The sequence below is a fragment of the Haliotis rufescens genome, unplaced genomic scaffold (assembly GCF_023055435.1).
Source record: "Haliotis rufescens isolate VD_foot unplaced genomic scaffold, xgHalRufe1.0.p SCAF_11, whole genome shotgun sequence".
Classification (NCBI taxonomy): Eukaryota; Metazoa; Mollusca; class Gastropoda; order Lepetellida; family Haliotidae; genus Haliotis; species Haliotis rufescens.
In genome coordinates, this window is record NW_025963791.1 from 11,352,282 (window position 1) to 11,368,665 (window position 16,384).

Genomic DNA, 16,384 nt, shown 5'->3' on the forward strand with positions numbered 1-16,384 from the left:
TTATCCCTTTGTGTTGAAAATCTGTTATATATCATAACCAAAACAGTACACTTTGGATAACAATCAGTCATTTCTGGAACATAAATCAATCTGAAGCCCTGCATTCATTATTCATTGGGATCATAAACTGTGTACCTATCCTGACAAATAAAATGTATACTACAAACTGGACGCCACTTTGCCCTGAGAAATAAGAACAATACTCTTTCTTTAGGATGGAAATGATTTTATTGCAATGACATAGTTGGCAAGAGAATAGACAAACCGTGTTGAAATTTCATATCTACTTAAAAGTGGAATAACTCTCACTACTTAACTTTTCTTACCTGAACTGTATGAATATCAGAGATTTTAATTCTAACTTGTCAATATAAATAATAAAACATACACATCTCACTGAGACACCGACATTAAATAGCTAAAAGAAATGCCACAAAATATATTTGGACATCTTGTAAGGGATGAAGAAATATTGAACATGTTCTTATCTTAGCTGATAACCATGTTGGTATTCTATTAACATACACTGCATGGTGTTAGCATATCTCATCTTGATAACAAATGTGGTTTTCTATTGGTGTATTTTCATAAAATCAATCCTCAATGAATATTGAAGAAGTGATAAAATGCAGTTAGTAGAAACTAAAATATGAAATATGCATACACATAAACAAAAGAAGAGTTTCCCATGAGTATTGATCGAATATCAAGGATCACAGGCTCACTTTGTGATGGCCATAACTTTGCCAAGTAAGCAGTTATCTACTGTCTCAGTCAGTAACTTTAGTCACTTCTCTGAAGCCCTGGTCTAGTAAGCTTAATGATATTAGTCTATATGATAACCAAGTTCAGGCTAGTAGACTCAAAGGTTCATGGCACATGTTGATTGTTCGATGTCCTCAAAATGTCATTTTAATCATACAATTCTTGATACTGATGTTCTGTGTGTATCAGCCAAAGGTGTATTAATTCATATCAAAATAAGCTGATATTTCACATTTAAAGGATATGCTTATAAAGCATGAAATACATGCAAATGAATCAATGGTAGTATTCTTGGGTGTGGACAATTGTTACCAAGACGTTAACCAGACATGCCATAATGATAACAATTGTGATGAATTGAACAGTTACAGCCATGGAATAATATATTAGATAAACAAACTAACAACGGTTAATGACTGCAATATATGAATAAATATGATAACAACTAAGCAGGGCTTAGCCCTTGGGTATTAAAAGATATAGCTAAAATTCACATAAGTAAAACAGACATACCCTTGAAAACATGTCCTATTTAAGACTGGCACTAACATAACAAGATTGCTTATTAAGGTTCAGTGAAATAGTTTGGGTTTTGGTACATCTGTAGGATGACAGTAAAATGGATACCAATTTTAACTGTGCTGGTGGTGAATGTCCATGTAAATAGTATTACAACTCTCCTTGACATTCCATTGCAACTAACATTATACATGATTCCAATTTTGATAGAAACTTGCAAAATGTTATTCTAACTCACAGGATCGCCGCACTTTCACATGAAAACAAACAACCCTCAGCAACTTAACTATTTATCAAACATATTCTATTTCATTACAGACATTCAATCGTCAAATTACATCATTGTCCTTCATTTGGTATCATACAATGGTTGGTTAAGTAGTCACTACACCAACGCCATATTGACAGGGTTGCAACTGGAGGGTGTTATTCATTAATGGTTCAATCTTATTTCTTCTATAGACCAACCACACAAAAAAAAAAGTTAAATAGATGATGCTTAAAGAATTTTTAAGTATCTTAAGCATGTCAAGAGATGTTTTTTTTCAAGGAAAATCCCTGATGCAATCCTGTAGAGAAATAGATTTATCAGTGGCTGTAATGCCAGAACCAATAGAAGCTTCGTTTCCATATAGATGTAAACAGATTAGCTACATCAGTTAATGCCCATTCAAAGTTAAAGACTCAACTCAACTGATAAAGAAAGACAAGAAGTAGTACACAGCACATAAATGAATCACAATCTGAATAAAACTATAAAATTACTCCAATAAAGTTAAGAGATCACAAAGTAAAGGCCTACTCTACTGTTTCAAGCAGAGAACTACTGGCATCTACATGATAGATAGATATATATGTACAACAATCAGCAAACAGCTAACTAACATGATGTATTTACAAGACAAGTATTTACACACCGGTTGCTGCCTTTTCTGAATATTGATTTTACAACATGGTGAAGATATTACATATCTATCCACAAAACTCATTCATACAAGGTTAAGATGATCAAAGGCATGATTGATGATGACATTTTGACATCAGATATGTCTTGAATATTCTTCCAAAATAACAAAAATAATACTGGTATCAGATAGTGTTCCCAATACCATCCTGAAGTTTCAGATAACATGTTTACCCGGATTGCTAAGTGACTTTTTGCAACAAATTATGGAGAGGTGGTTTTGATCAAGTATGTGATATTTAGTCCAGTAAAATCCAAATAAATGGAACCCTTATTTTGAAACATCCCAGTATTGTGTACAATACAACATTGTACCCATTGCAGCTTTGGCGCAGAATATGTTCTCGAAGAATAATGGCACCTATGTTAACTGGTAACATGAAATGAGGTCATTACTGCTTTGTCATGACTACAGTTTCCTCACAACCAATCAATAGCACCATACAGTCTGATGAGATTTAGCCCTCAATTATTGGTTATGAATCATTCACAAACTAAAAACACATTCTCACAAAGGAAACATTTCCATTCTTGCGGTACATTCTTATTTCTTCTGCCACACAACCTAACAGTGAACAACTATGTACATGTGAATTGCAGATGTCTTCTCATATTCTGAGAGGAAGGTGATGAAATTGAATTAATATATGAAAGTTAGCTATCTAAGTTAGCTAGTTTTAGGACTAGATTAATGTATAAAGGTGGAAATGTGGATCATGCTCTAAGAAGACTGGACACATGTTTCTCCTTTTACCCGAGAAATGACGATTGCAATTTAATTTCACGTGGGGAATGTTAGATCACTGTACAGGTTGTTGTTGCATGGCTTGAAAGTCTTCAAATGAAAAAAAATATGGGAAAAATTACACTGATCAAGAAAAAATTACTTTAGGATGATACAACAACAAGAACTGACAGTAATTCCAGTATATATTGTTATGTATAAAACAACCCTAAACAACCTTTCGCCAGTAAAGGATCGGCATTATATCCCAGCATTGGCACAAGATTTGATATATTGCTTCTAGTGTAGGCCTTGATACACATCAATATTTCTGTAAGCATGTATAAATACAATATAGGAAGTTAGTGACTACAGGTGACTATGTAATGGTGTACGTAGGGCCAATCACTGTAACACAACATGTAGCACCTAAAACACATTATAACATATCTTTGAAATAGAAACACTGTACACAAGGACAGATGTTTTGAACGTGTTACCCTTGACAAGATAATAAATGCACCATTGGTCAATATCATTATTCAACATAGGCTTGGAGTCAATGAGTTCAGTGGACAGAATTGCTCTTTCACTTTATGACATTCTGTTATAGCAAGTCACACTATTTTATCACAAACAGGAAGCCATCTTGTTTTGTAGGTTTTGGGCTCACTGCCATCTGTCAGTAGATTTATCTTGAAACATCAATGTCTGTTAATATGTTGATCTGTGAGAATACATGTACATGTCCCTCTTAGCACTTCCATATCACTAAGCACATTGCTTGATAATCAGGAATCTTTGTATGGCAATCCATGGACTCGGAATCTGTACAAACATGTATACTCTGGGTTGCCATGGTTTCCAAGTATTTTCAGTTCAACAAATGAGAAAAACTCCCCTGTTGTGGCCTGAAAAGAAAAGAAAAACTCTTTCAAGAAAGAAATCATCTGAACTCTTCCCTACTTAAAGCAACAGCATTTACATAAGATACCTAAACGATGACTAAATATTATTTTACAAAAGACAACGGTGACAAATCACGGCACCACGTCAGAATGTTTCAAGGGGAAGAAATTTATGAAAAGCAGTCGACCAATTGGATATATCACGACCTCTAAGATCGAGACTTGATTACACTTGGAAGTGGCGTGAAGGAACACTTAAAATATCCTTTACCCTCTATTTCTGCAACATAGATCAGTTGATGGAAAACATGGAAATTAGTCAACACAAACAATCCTACAATATTTGTGCTCCAAGTTTTTATTTCTGAAACATACCTGAATAGGGAAGTACTGAATAGGCTTCCCACTGTCACTGTAGGTGTAGTTTCCAAGAGACACACCCACCTTGTCTGTCTCACTGCTCAAACCCTTGAAAGAATATACATGAAAATAAGCAATTGTTACTTTTGATAAATAGTTATTATTTTCTAAGCTAATATGATTAAGACCTGGGTATGACATTTATCAACAATGAGTGCCTGTGTTAAGATGTAAGCATCATATGTCTAAAAGACTGAAAAGGATTCTTCATCATAAGACCAAACATTCTATTCTCAGGTCTCTGTCTAAAAGACTTATACTCTAAATGGGCGTGTTCAAATAGAATTGAAAAAAAACAAGATCATCAGTCCAAAGGTAACTCTTACATATACACCAAACTCTCTGGGGGCACTGTCAATGTTGCCTGTGGGAGAGAGAGCCTTGGGGATATGTTCCAGGGTGAACCCTGAGGGCTTGATGGGAAATGCCAGCTGTATCACCAAGAAACCCCTTGCACCCTTGAATGCCCAACACTGACCAGGATGAACATCAGGCTGAAACAAAGCAGAACATAAAATGCATTATGAACAGAATACAGTCCTGTCATAGTACTATGATATCCACAAAATCATTTCATGGACAGCAGAGATTAAAAGGGGACTGAACAATGGTGCAAGAGACTTGTCTCAGAAAAGTTATTTTGAGGACTTTATTTCAGTCACAATATTATCCAAAATCCCAACTATGGTGAAATCAAAATTCTCAACAATCCTCAAGACTCCAGAAGAGTAATTGCCTTTGTTACATTCCTGACATTACAAGTGGCATACACACCTGAATGACTGTACGTGCAGAGTTTGTGGTGTACCACAATGGGATACCAAACACACTGACGAGAGCGGTCTTCCTGTAGTAAGTCTCGGAGCATCGGACACTGACCACACTCCCACCAGCTGACTCCAAAGCATAGTCGGCCATTCCTACTTGATCAGCACTGAACTTCAGCAATGCATCGTCTACTATCCATCGGATGTACTGAAGTGAACAATAACACCAATAATATTTTGTATTTACATCACCTATAATTTTATCTCTCTTGCACTTCATATTTATGAAACATCTACATATTTTCAAACATCAAGCTACATGACAGACAATAGAAACACACATCCACCAATTTTATTTACTGAATAATGAACTGCCATGTTGCTAAAAGTATGTTGCGAAACGGGCAGATTGCAGAGGTGTGTTAATGTCACACATTTTACAAAGCCATGACTTGACACCACTGTCTAGTCTTACTGCCACATGTATCTCTGTATCAATTTCATTTAATGTACTGTTGGGATTACCATCAATTCTTAACATTTAATGTATATTAAAATTGAATATCTGAAGGAAAAACTACTTTTCTTCAACATGGTCAATGTGTACAAAATCTACTTGGCATACATTGGTTTAACAAACTGCTTGAACAGGTGAATGAATCTAAAAATGCCTTGGAAGAGGACCAGCAAGGATAGTAATAAAGTTTTAGGTCCAATTATTTCTTGTCATTATTCAAGCTGGCAAATTTCTAGCACTGCATGTGCAGAGACTTACATCTTCACTGATAGCAGCAGCAGGACCTTGTTTTGTGTCGGACTGGATGTAGACATTGGAGGCCTGTTCCTTGGTAATGGTCAGTATTCTCTGTGTGATGTCCTCTGATACTTTGGCCAGCTCCTTGTCCATGTCTTCCTTCTTGGCGTAGTTGCTCTGCAGCCAGTGGAGGAATGCACCATAGCCATCATCACTGCCAGACCCCCCTGCTCCTCCGGCCATCATCTAATGGGGCACAGAAGACTGCGGATAAGTACCTAGGCCTTCTTACACAAAACAACGGTAACTGCTAGAAGACTGATGACAAATAATATCTCATGGTGTTCTGTCACAACCCATTACTCAATGCATGTTCCTTTTCCACAAAATGATTTTAGGTGTATCCTTAACATTGGTTTGTGGGACATGTCAAGGCCACCATTCCAGGCCAGTTATTCATAAGTCATTACCTGTGAAATTAATGTGTTATGTTTTAGCCTAACCTGAATCTCAGACAAAAAATGACACGTAGGAGCATATTTAAAAGAGGAAATTCTCAAAACATTTAATCATGATTCTTACTTCTCAAAGTATCTCCCATTACTTCGGATAACCCACATATATGTCAGAAATACTTGCACACTGCATTGTCCATGGTGTTCATGCAGGTGAAAGGGTCTCACCTGTGCAAAGATGTCCTTCACATGTTGCCTCACAGCAAGAGCGTAAAAGCTGTCATTCCGACAGCAGTTGCGTACACTGGCCAGGAGTTCTAGATGTGAGAGTTGGAGGTTGGAGAAGTCATCTCCCAGAGCCTTGATCTGCTGCTGTAAGATCCTGATCTGTTCGTCATAGTCCTGCTTCAGTCCGTCAACCTTCCTATAATATCACACCGAAAATGTTATTTATTGTTTAATGCCACACTCAGCAATATTCCAGCTAAATAGATGGTGGTCCGTGAATGATCCAGACAATCCAGTTATATTATGACCAATGTCCCATGCAGTTGGGGTACAATGACATCAATCCAGTGAGTCCAACACACCCAATCTATGTTGTCATACGACAAGCATAGGTAGCAGGGGACCTATTCTAACCCGGAATATCCACAGGGTGGATGGAACACTGTTAGTTATAGGATGTCCAATAAAGGCAATAACAGAGAAAAGATTTTCATTGGATGTAGGCACAACATCAAAGGTAAAACTAGAAGTTTGGGTAATCCCTTAGCATTGGGTAGCTTGGAGGACATTGTAAAGAAGATGGTGGATATGACTGGTGTACTTACACATTCCCAGATGACTGAAGAGCAGCTATGGCAGCCTCCAGAGACTGAAAATAGAAACAACATTTAACAGCATATTCAAGAAAATGTCCATTTCAACAAAGAAAATCCATTGTCCATATATCTTTGCATCTGATGAAGAAAGCTACTTTGTACTGACTGCAGATAACTTACCTCATACTTCTTCATGAAGTCTCCTAGTTTCTTATCCATACTAGAGAATGAGGTTCGCTGGTTGGTTTGGGACGACGTCTACAAGACATTGATCAATACATGTATTATTTGTCACAACAAACAGGCTTCTCAAAGATCAGTTCGACTTTCTGTGTACATAGTCATAAAATAGACTAGGTGGAAGAAAATATACAATTAACCAGCTGAAAGTGTTTTTCCATGGATCTAAAACAATTCTAATAATTTTGTAAAAAAAATGAATAATTCACAACAATTAAAATTAATACTCAAATCATACATCATACATGAAAAAGGGTTGATCCTGATGTGAGGATGGCAAGAGGGTGTGAGAATCAAGACTCTACCTTACCATCTATCTATCCATTTACATGAATCAAGCTGCTCTAGCATCCCCAGGCTATGCTAGACACGTGTGTGTGTGTGTGTGAGTGTGTGCGTGTGCGTGTGCGTGAGTGTGAGTGTGCGCGTGTGCGTGTGCCTGTATCCAGGCTTGCTGCCACCCACCTGGTCTGCCTTCACCTGGTTGATGTTCTGCAGCAAGGCCAGCTTCATGTCCTCCAGCTCCTTGGCAATCAGACCCTGCGCTATCTTCTCCACATCAGCTGCCGTCAGCTGATTTGTCTCATATTTGTGTTTGTGCTCCTCAAAAAACTGCTGTATCTTGATATTAATTGTACTTGGATCAACATAGGGCAACTGAAAAGATGAAATACTAACACTAAACTTTGATGTAGATATATGTCTTTTGTTAATTATCTGATAACCTATGTCAGTATGTGTATTTTTGTCCTTTGTACAAGGTTTGAGTAAGGACAAATAGACAGTAAGTAGGGCTGGGACGAGTCCAAATTTACTACCCAGGTACCCACCCCCTATTACCCGACCCTACCAGGGTACCCACTGTACGTCTCAAGGGATACAAAATGTCTGATTGGGAATTTTGTTTTACCACAGCACTTGCAAAATGTATTTAGATACATATATTAAACAATCTGGTCATGCATACACTGAAGTTGACTTAGTTTTGTCTTTATTCAACCATATGTTGTCTAAGTCAGAAGGAATGGGTGCATAGTCAGAAAGAAATGCGAACATTAGTGACTTGTAGTGTAACCATAAGAGTTCAAGATCATTTTTGTCATTTAACTATATATCACATGACTAACCATGGGTCCGGGTAGTCCTGTGGGTACCCTGGTCCTACTCAGTACCCACCCGACCCGGGTACCCGAGTTACCCGTCCCAGCCCTAATAGTAAGGCTTCTGCTGTTTGGAAATGTGTCTCTAAACCATGTTGAGATCAGAAATCAACCTACAGAAATAGGAGAAATGCTTGAAGTCTTGATTTTTCCCCTTATTTAATTTGAACCACACATTAACTGTTTTTACAACATATGTTGTTTGTTTTTTTGGTTGGTTGTTGTTTAACGTCACACTCAGCAATATTCCAGCTATATGACCACAATATGTAAATAATCAAGTCTGGACCAGAAAATCCAGAGATTGATTCCATGAGCATCAATCCACACAATTGGGATACGATGACATGCATCAACCAAGTCAGCAAGCAAGCCTTACGACAAGCATAGTCGCCTCTTATGACAAGCATAGTCTCCTCTTACAACAAGCATGGGTTGATTGAAGACCTATTCTTCATTGGGCTGTAAAATAATAAAAGGCCCACAAAGGTTCTTGCTATTTATTTGAAGATTCACACATAGTGTGTGCAGTATGCAGTAAGTGAGTGAATGTTGTCCTATGCCACAGTCAACACAATGCTTAGACTAGCTGTAACTGAGGGAATCTGAACCAGGCAAACTAGTGGTTGACAGCATGAGGCATCATGACAATCTACTGAGGTCAAGTGCTAACTCCTAACAACCTAACTCGTCCTGTTCACACTGAGTCCACTGGTGCTCACAACAGAGCACTGAAAAATAGTCACCGAAAATAAGTCTTTGTAACTTGAAAATAAATCTTTTTCATTACATGTGTTGTGACAGAGTGAACAGGATTTTACAGCTCTTTCGTTTTCCAAAATCCTGAAACTATTTTTTTGTGCCTAATATACAAGTCCATTTATTTTCACTATCCTGTATGCCCCACAAAGTGTGTACTAACCATCTGTATGTATGTATTGTCACTGTGTACTTACTGTCCAGGTGTATGTATTGTCAGTGTGTACTCGCCATTGTGTGTATGTATTGTCACTGTGTACTTACTGTCCAGGTGTATGTATTGTCAGTGTGTACTCGCCATTGTGTGTATGTATTGTCACTGTGTACTTACTGTCCAGGTGTATGTATTGTCGGCGTGTACACACTGGCTGTGTGTATAAATTGTCAGTGTGCACTTACTGGCCAGCTGTATGCATTGTCAGTGTGTACACACTGGCTGTGTGTATGTATTGTCAGTGTGTACTTACTGGCCAGGTGTATGTATTGTCAGTGTGTACACACAGGCTGTGTGTATGTATTGTCAGTGTGTACTCACTGTCCAGGTGTATGCATTGTCAGTGTGTACACACTGGCTGTGTGTATGTATTGTCAGTGTGTACTTACTGGCCAGCTGTATGCATTGTCAGTGTGTAGACACTGGCTGTGTGTATGTATTGTCAGTGTGTACTTACTGGCCAGCTGTATGCATTGTCAGTGTGTACACACTGGCTGTGTGTATGCATTGTCGGTGTGTACTTACTGGCCAGGTGTATGTATTGTCAGTGTGTACACACAGGCTGTGTGTATGTATTGTCAGTGTGTACTCACTGTCCAGGTGTATGCAACGTCAGTGTGTACACACTGGCTGTGTGTATGTATTGTCAGTGTGTACTTACTGTCCAGGTGTATGCATTTTCAGTGTGTACACACTGGCTGTGTGTATGTATTGTCAGTGTGTACTTACTGTCCAGGTGTATGCATTGTCAGTGTGTACACACTGGCTGTGTGTATGCATTGTCGGTGTGTACTTACTGGCCAGGTGTATGTTTTGTCAGTGTGTACACACAGGCTGTGTGTATGTATTGTCAGTGTGTACTCACTGTCCAGGTGTATGCATTGTCAGTGTGTACATACTGGCTGTGTGTATGTATTGTCAGTGTGTACTTACTGGCCAGCTGTATGCATTGTCAGTGTGTACACACTGGCTGTGTGTATGTATTGTCAGGCTGTGTACTTACTGTCCAGGTGTATGCATTGTCAGTGTGTACACACTGGCTGTGTGTATGTATTGTCAGTGTGTACTCACTGTCCAGGTGTATGCATTGTCAGTGTGTACACACTGGCTGTGTGTATGTATTGTCAGTTTGTACTTACTGGCCAGCTGTATGCATTGTCAGTGTGTACACACTGGCTGTGTGTATGTATTGTCAGGCTGTGTGTATGTATTGTCAGTGTGTACTCACCTGCCGTGTGTATGTATTGTCAGTGTGTACTCACCGGCCATGTGTATGTATTGTCAGTGTGTACTCACCGGCCGTGTGTATGTATTGTCAGTGTGTACTCACCGGCCGAGTGTATGTATTGTCAGTGTGTACTCACCGGCCGTGTGTATGTATTGTCAGTGTGTACTCACCGGCCGTGTGTATGTATTGTCAGTGTGTACTCACCGGCCGTGTGTATGTATTGTCAGTGTGTACTCACCGGCCGTGTGTATGTATTGTCAGTGTGTACTCACTGGCCGTGTGTATGTATTGTCAGTGTGTACTCACTGGCCGTGTGTATGTGTTGTCAGTGTGTACTCACTGGCCGTGTGTATGTATTGTCAGTGTGTACTCACCGGCCGCGTATATGTATTGTTCACTTGCAGCAGGTTGAAAGACTTGATTGATGACCTGGCTTGTTCCAGTAGTTCTCCTCCATACATATCTGTCACAAGGAAATGTCTACATATAAATGGCAAACAATGGCATCAGAAATGTATACATTATGGTTTGAAAACAGAGAATGTTCCTCTATCATTACTGCTATTATGACACTTCTAGTTATTAAATTTCTCATTTAAAGGGTGACATTTTTATTCATAATTTGTCTTAAATAAATATGATAATTATTTACATTGCTGCATATAAAAACATCAAAAATCATATATCACAATGATCACTACTTACATCCTAACAACAGCGGCAGCAACAACAGCAGAGGCAGACAAAGACAGCAGCAACCTCCAACACTCCTGCAACATAGAGAAAACACATTAACATTTTCAGTCCGTGGACAAACCTCAAAGTAAACACCACCACTTGACATTTAAGATTATATGCATTAAAATCCTTGTCTGTATTTACCTTGATACAACCCACATGTCTGCTATCCGGAGCCATCTCCATATTGTGATCTTCGTTTGACGATATGCATAACTGTTTGTGACAGGACTCAACAAACCTGCAAATAATTTCCAAGACTAGAATCAGAACTGCATATAATCAAATTAACACAATCAGTGTTTTCATAGGAGACAACTGACCAAATTCGACATTTCTCTTTATATTACATAATCACATGGTTTTACCCGACACAAAATATTGCATTCTATACACATAACAATTGAGTCCCATAGGATGCAAAAAAATACATCTCTATCTGAATCACTAACACCCATTAAGTTTTAGCCATTCTAGCACGCACATACATTTAACTGTCCTTGTTCGATTTGCTTCACTTAATCATTAAGCTTTTCAAACCAGGACAATACCATTGAGTTTTCATTGACATGTACTACATGTCTATTTGTTGTTGATACAACAAAAGACTGACTGAAAGTATACTGGACAAACAGAAAGGCCCAGGTAAAGCCCTGCCAACTATATACAAATAATAAAAGAAGAGAGAAAGAGGAAATATTTGCCTCCAGTTTAGGCCATTTAAAGTGAATCATAAAGTTTGCATGTGATTTTAAGAATCCTGTTGTGGCTGAACATGATTCTTGTGGGGAAGACCATGGTAGCTACCTGCCAGACTGAGAGTCAAATGTTAGCAGTTTCACATGAATGGATGGACTTTTAGATTGGGTTTGAAGAACTGTGAGATAACTTAAACTGCAGTTTCAGAAGTTCTATTCATATTTACCTGACACAAATGATGAAATGGTGGTTATTGCTGTTAATAGCAGCTGCATCCATGTCCGTGACTTGCCGTCTGACAGTTGCGAGGAGTAGCTGCTCCCACTGCTCCGTGATGTCCAACTTCCACTGGTCAGTGTGGAGGTGGAGGACCTCTTCGGCTTGACTGGAACATCACCTAGCAATAACAGCACAACATGGTCATCACTCCAGCACACACTACAAGGGTTTTGTTTGTTAGTTCACTTGTTGTTTAACGCCGCACTCAGCAATATTCCAGCTACATGATGGCATTCTGTAAATAATCGACTTTGGACCAGACAATCCACTAATTAACATCAACAGCATCAGTCTACGCAGTTGGGATACAATCACTACAAGGGTAAAACCCCAAACTGATAATAGGAGTGTTTGAACGCAAAAATTACATGTACATAACAGGTTTTTATGACAAAAAGTATGTGTAAACCTGGACTTAATTTCATCAGATTATGTTTACATACCTTCTGTATCCTCTTCAGAATCCAGACCTAAAAAATAGAATACCATAAAAATTATTTATATGTGAACTATACAAGTTTATGCATGCATTTTGTATGGTGTGGATTAAAACTAGCAATCTGTCCTTACAACAAGTACCATATACATACTCCATTGAATTTCCATTGCTGAATGCAGAGAAATCTCAATAATGATTTGAGCTTGTCCAATTCGTTATAAAATTCCATGGTTCCAGTAAAGTAGCACTTCCTTTCAGCCACTGGGACATTCAAGATAATGATGGTGACAAATATGTAAGAAATGCTACAAAACTGAGCATCCAGTCTTTGAGACTATGTAATTACTAACAATGGATCCCAAATGTGGTGTTTAGGCTGCATAAAGGGCTATGACTATATTCTAAGTTATCATGGTATGATTACTTTGTAAAAAGATCTGTTTTGAACCTTGATATGACCTTCAAGGTCATCTGTCAAAGTGCCAACATGTATGAATGAGAACAGTATTACATGATCTATGAATATATGTTAGTGAAACAATTCTACTCTACATGTTTACTGATTGTCAATTCTAAGGCCTTTTTATGAGACTGGCGCCTAGACTATCAAGCCATGGTTAGCAGGAAGTTGTGGAAAACATGCAGAAGGAAGAGTATAATATAATAATGATAATCATCCCAACATGCAGGGGGAAATGTAAATACATTGAAAGAAAATTTCAAGAAGGATAAATACATAAGCAATTTGCTAAACAAAAGAGCAAAATTACAACAGCACAGAATTGACATGAGTCTTTAGACCCATGAGGTATCATGTTCTATACATTCATCATCATGTCAGAACCTGACCCATGCTGTTATCAGGGAATCCATTTAAAGAAGAAGTTAGAAGAGGCAATAGAATGGAATAGCAGGGTTTCCAACACCAAGAGAAGCTGTCTATACTCGAGCAATACAGGTTCATTATCCTGAGCAGGTTAATGAAGAGTCAGAGGGATTAATGCAACAAGCAGGAATTCTAGTCCTCTAGACTCAAGCAGTTAGCTGAAGCAGATCCGGGTTCCATGAAGAATGAAGTCACTAGCTACCCTCTACCACAGAGAAAGCTTAAGATTCTTACTAAATGTAACTTTGTGACCCTTTGATCTCCTCCTGGCTTTTCTCAATCCACCCTTTCTGTTTCTTGAGCCTTCAGGAATGTCTGTCTCTTCAGTAGATGAACGACCAAGCCAGCCGAACCAGCCTGACCTTTTACTTTCATCGCCTTCCTTTTCATTTTGATCTTCTTTAAGCTTTTCTTCATCAGATCTGCTCAGCCATGAGAAGAGTCTTGATTTTGAGCTGCTGTCAACATCATCATCGCCAGGTTGTTGAAGGTCATTTGAAGCTGCTGGCCGGGCAGTCCAACTAAACCAGCCTGCTCGTGATCCTGATCCATCTTCAGCAACACTGTTGTCCTCCTTGTTATCCTGTGTTTCTGCAGTACTGGTTGACTCTGAGATCCTGTTCCATCCAAACCATCCTGGGTGTTGGTCATCCTCTTCTACTCCATGACTGTCTGCATTTTGATTATCCTGTCTGTTTTCCATCCTTGATCCAAACCATCCAAACCAGCCTGTGTTTGAACTCTGATGATTTGGCTCAGATTGTTCTGCATCTGTGTTTTCAGGAAGGGATGTTCTCTTCCAGTCAAACCACCTCTTCTTAGATCCATCATCCCTGAACTCACCCACATCACTCTCTTTCACCGACTCTGTCTGCCACTTTTCCTTAGTGGTCTTGGACAGAAGATTTCTGAATCTGTTCTTCCAACCTGGCTGTTCCTCAGAGTCAGATTCTTCAACATCAGCATCCGATTCAGCAGCAAGAGATTGTTTCCTTATCTCTTCTTCTTCTGTTGTCTCGGACCTCTGAAACATCCCAAACCATCCCTTCTTGTGTCCTTTAAGATCAGAATCAGATTCAGCAAGAGCTTGTCTCCTTGATTCTTCTTCCTCTGTAACTGTCTCTGACGACCGGAACGTCCCAAACCATCCCTTGCGTCCCTGAAGGTCAGAATCAGATTCAGCTAGAGCACGTCTCCTTGACTCTTCTTCCTCTGTAATGGTCTCCGAAGAGTGAAATATCCCAAACCGACCCTTCCTGCGTCCCTGAAGGTCAGAATCAGATTCAGCAAGAGCTTGTCTCCTTGATTCTTCTTCCTCTGTCGTAGTCTCTGTAGTACTGGACTGGAACATCCCAAACCAACCCTTTTTGCTCTTCTGCTCATCCTTGTCTGTCACATCTTGTTCTTCCAATTGAGATTCCTTTAACCTCTCCTTTTGAGTAATGGTTTCCTCAGTTTGGGATCCTCCCATCAAGTTCCTCACCCCCGAGAACCATCCTGAAGTGTTGGCCGAGTCCACCTCCTCTCCCTCATCTTGCGATGACTTGGCTGGCCTCTGCCTTTTCCTCCCCTCAGAATCTATGTATTCTATTGTCTCTGTTGTAACAACAGTCTTTGTCCATCTGGGACTAAATATCCCTGACAGGCTGAGGGAGGCAGCATCTGTTGATTCTCTAGAGTTTTTATCTATGTGATCAGAAATAACACAATACAAATTTGAAAATGAACATTCAATAGACATTTAAACATGAAACTCAAAAAAATGTCATACCAAGAAATTAACTTAAAGCTGGAAATCATGCTCAAAACTTGAAAGGAAATACAAAGGCAGCAACAATGTAAACTTGATTAAAACAAGACAAATCAATATATAATGAGGTGTTCAATTCGTTCATTGTCACCATAAATTGATCAGCATTACTGGAACTGTGCATTCAACATGTGCAATGATTTAAACTCAAAGGTATAAGCTACTGTAAAAGCGTGATAAGCCCAGATCTGATCAAAAACAAAGAATTCAAAAGCAATTGCATTGTTTTTTTGCAGATGCCTTTTTCAATATCATTAGTAGGTGAAAGTCATTGTTATGTCATCTGCACATGAAACCACAATTACACAACATCTATTGCAATAAACTCAATCCTATAGATATCATCATGCTAACTGTTGTCAAGGTCTATATCTCTTCCTCTTTCCAAGGAAGTCAATGACCATACATGTCATCCCTTTGACCAGTGGCTACAAGATCTTACCATATAGGTGACTGAGTGGAGTGGAATGCTGCAGCTGTTCTGATCTCTCTGTAACCTCGAAATCACTATTCAAAGACCTAGCAAGTGACTGTGATGATGATTGTGATGCTGACGATGACATTGCGTGGTTGCCGTTGCGCTCCAGATAGGATCCAACACCAGAAAGCCGACTTCCAGACCTCAACACCATTCCATCGGTTCTGTAGGTCACTTGACAAAAAACCCGGGAATCGTTTGTTAACCCTTAGTCTAATTCATTGTTAATAGCCCAAATCCTGAGTATGAGACACAACATTTACCTTGACTTTACCACTAAGGCTCTGATACACTAACAATGAGATTTTCATCAAATCCTTTTTTTCCAAAAGCTAGGACCTGGAGACATGGGAG

The 16,384-nt window shown here is 38.9% G+C and overlaps 1 protein-coding gene across 10 annotated transcripts in view; it reads right to left on the bottom strand.

Moving 5' to 3' along the window:
• Positions 1–209: 209 nt before the first annotated feature.
• LOC124141170 overlaps positions 210–16,384 on the bottom strand; it is a 39,858-nt gene continuing 23,683 nt past the window's right edge. For 8 of the 10 annotated variants that reach the window (XM_048392229.1, XM_048392233.1, XM_048392230.1 and 5 more), the window contains 16 exons: positions 15,995–16,204; positions 13,977–15,428; positions 12,861–12,887; positions 12,365–12,535; positions 11,584–11,680; positions 11,407–11,471; positions 11,076–11,164; positions 7,804–7,997; positions 7,281–7,356; positions 7,110–7,153; positions 6,505–6,700; positions 5,843–6,067; positions 5,075–5,275; positions 4,627–4,794; positions 4,256–4,348; positions 210–3,883 (listed from right to left, as the gene is read on the bottom strand). In XM_048392229.1, coding sequence (XP_048248186.1) covers positions 3,764–3,883; positions 4,256–4,348; positions 4,627–4,794; positions 5,075–5,275; positions 5,843–6,067; positions 6,505–6,700; positions 7,110–7,153; positions 7,281–7,356; positions 7,804–7,997; positions 11,076–11,164; positions 11,407–11,471; positions 11,584–11,680; positions 12,365–12,535; positions 12,861–12,887; positions 13,977–15,428; positions 15,995–16,204 — 3,428 coding nt within the window. In that variant the 3' untranslated portion in view covers positions 210–3,763. Of the gene's footprint in view, positions 3,884–4,255; positions 4,349–4,626; positions 4,795–5,074; positions 5,276–5,842; positions 6,068–6,504; positions 6,701–7,109; positions 7,154–7,280; positions 7,359–7,803; positions 7,998–11,075; positions 11,165–11,406; positions 11,472–11,583; positions 11,681–12,364; positions 12,536–12,860; positions 12,888–13,976; positions 15,429–15,994; positions 16,205–16,384 lie in introns of all 10 variants that reach the window. The other 2 variants (XM_046509089.2, XM_048392227.1) reach the window with 2 other exon arrangements.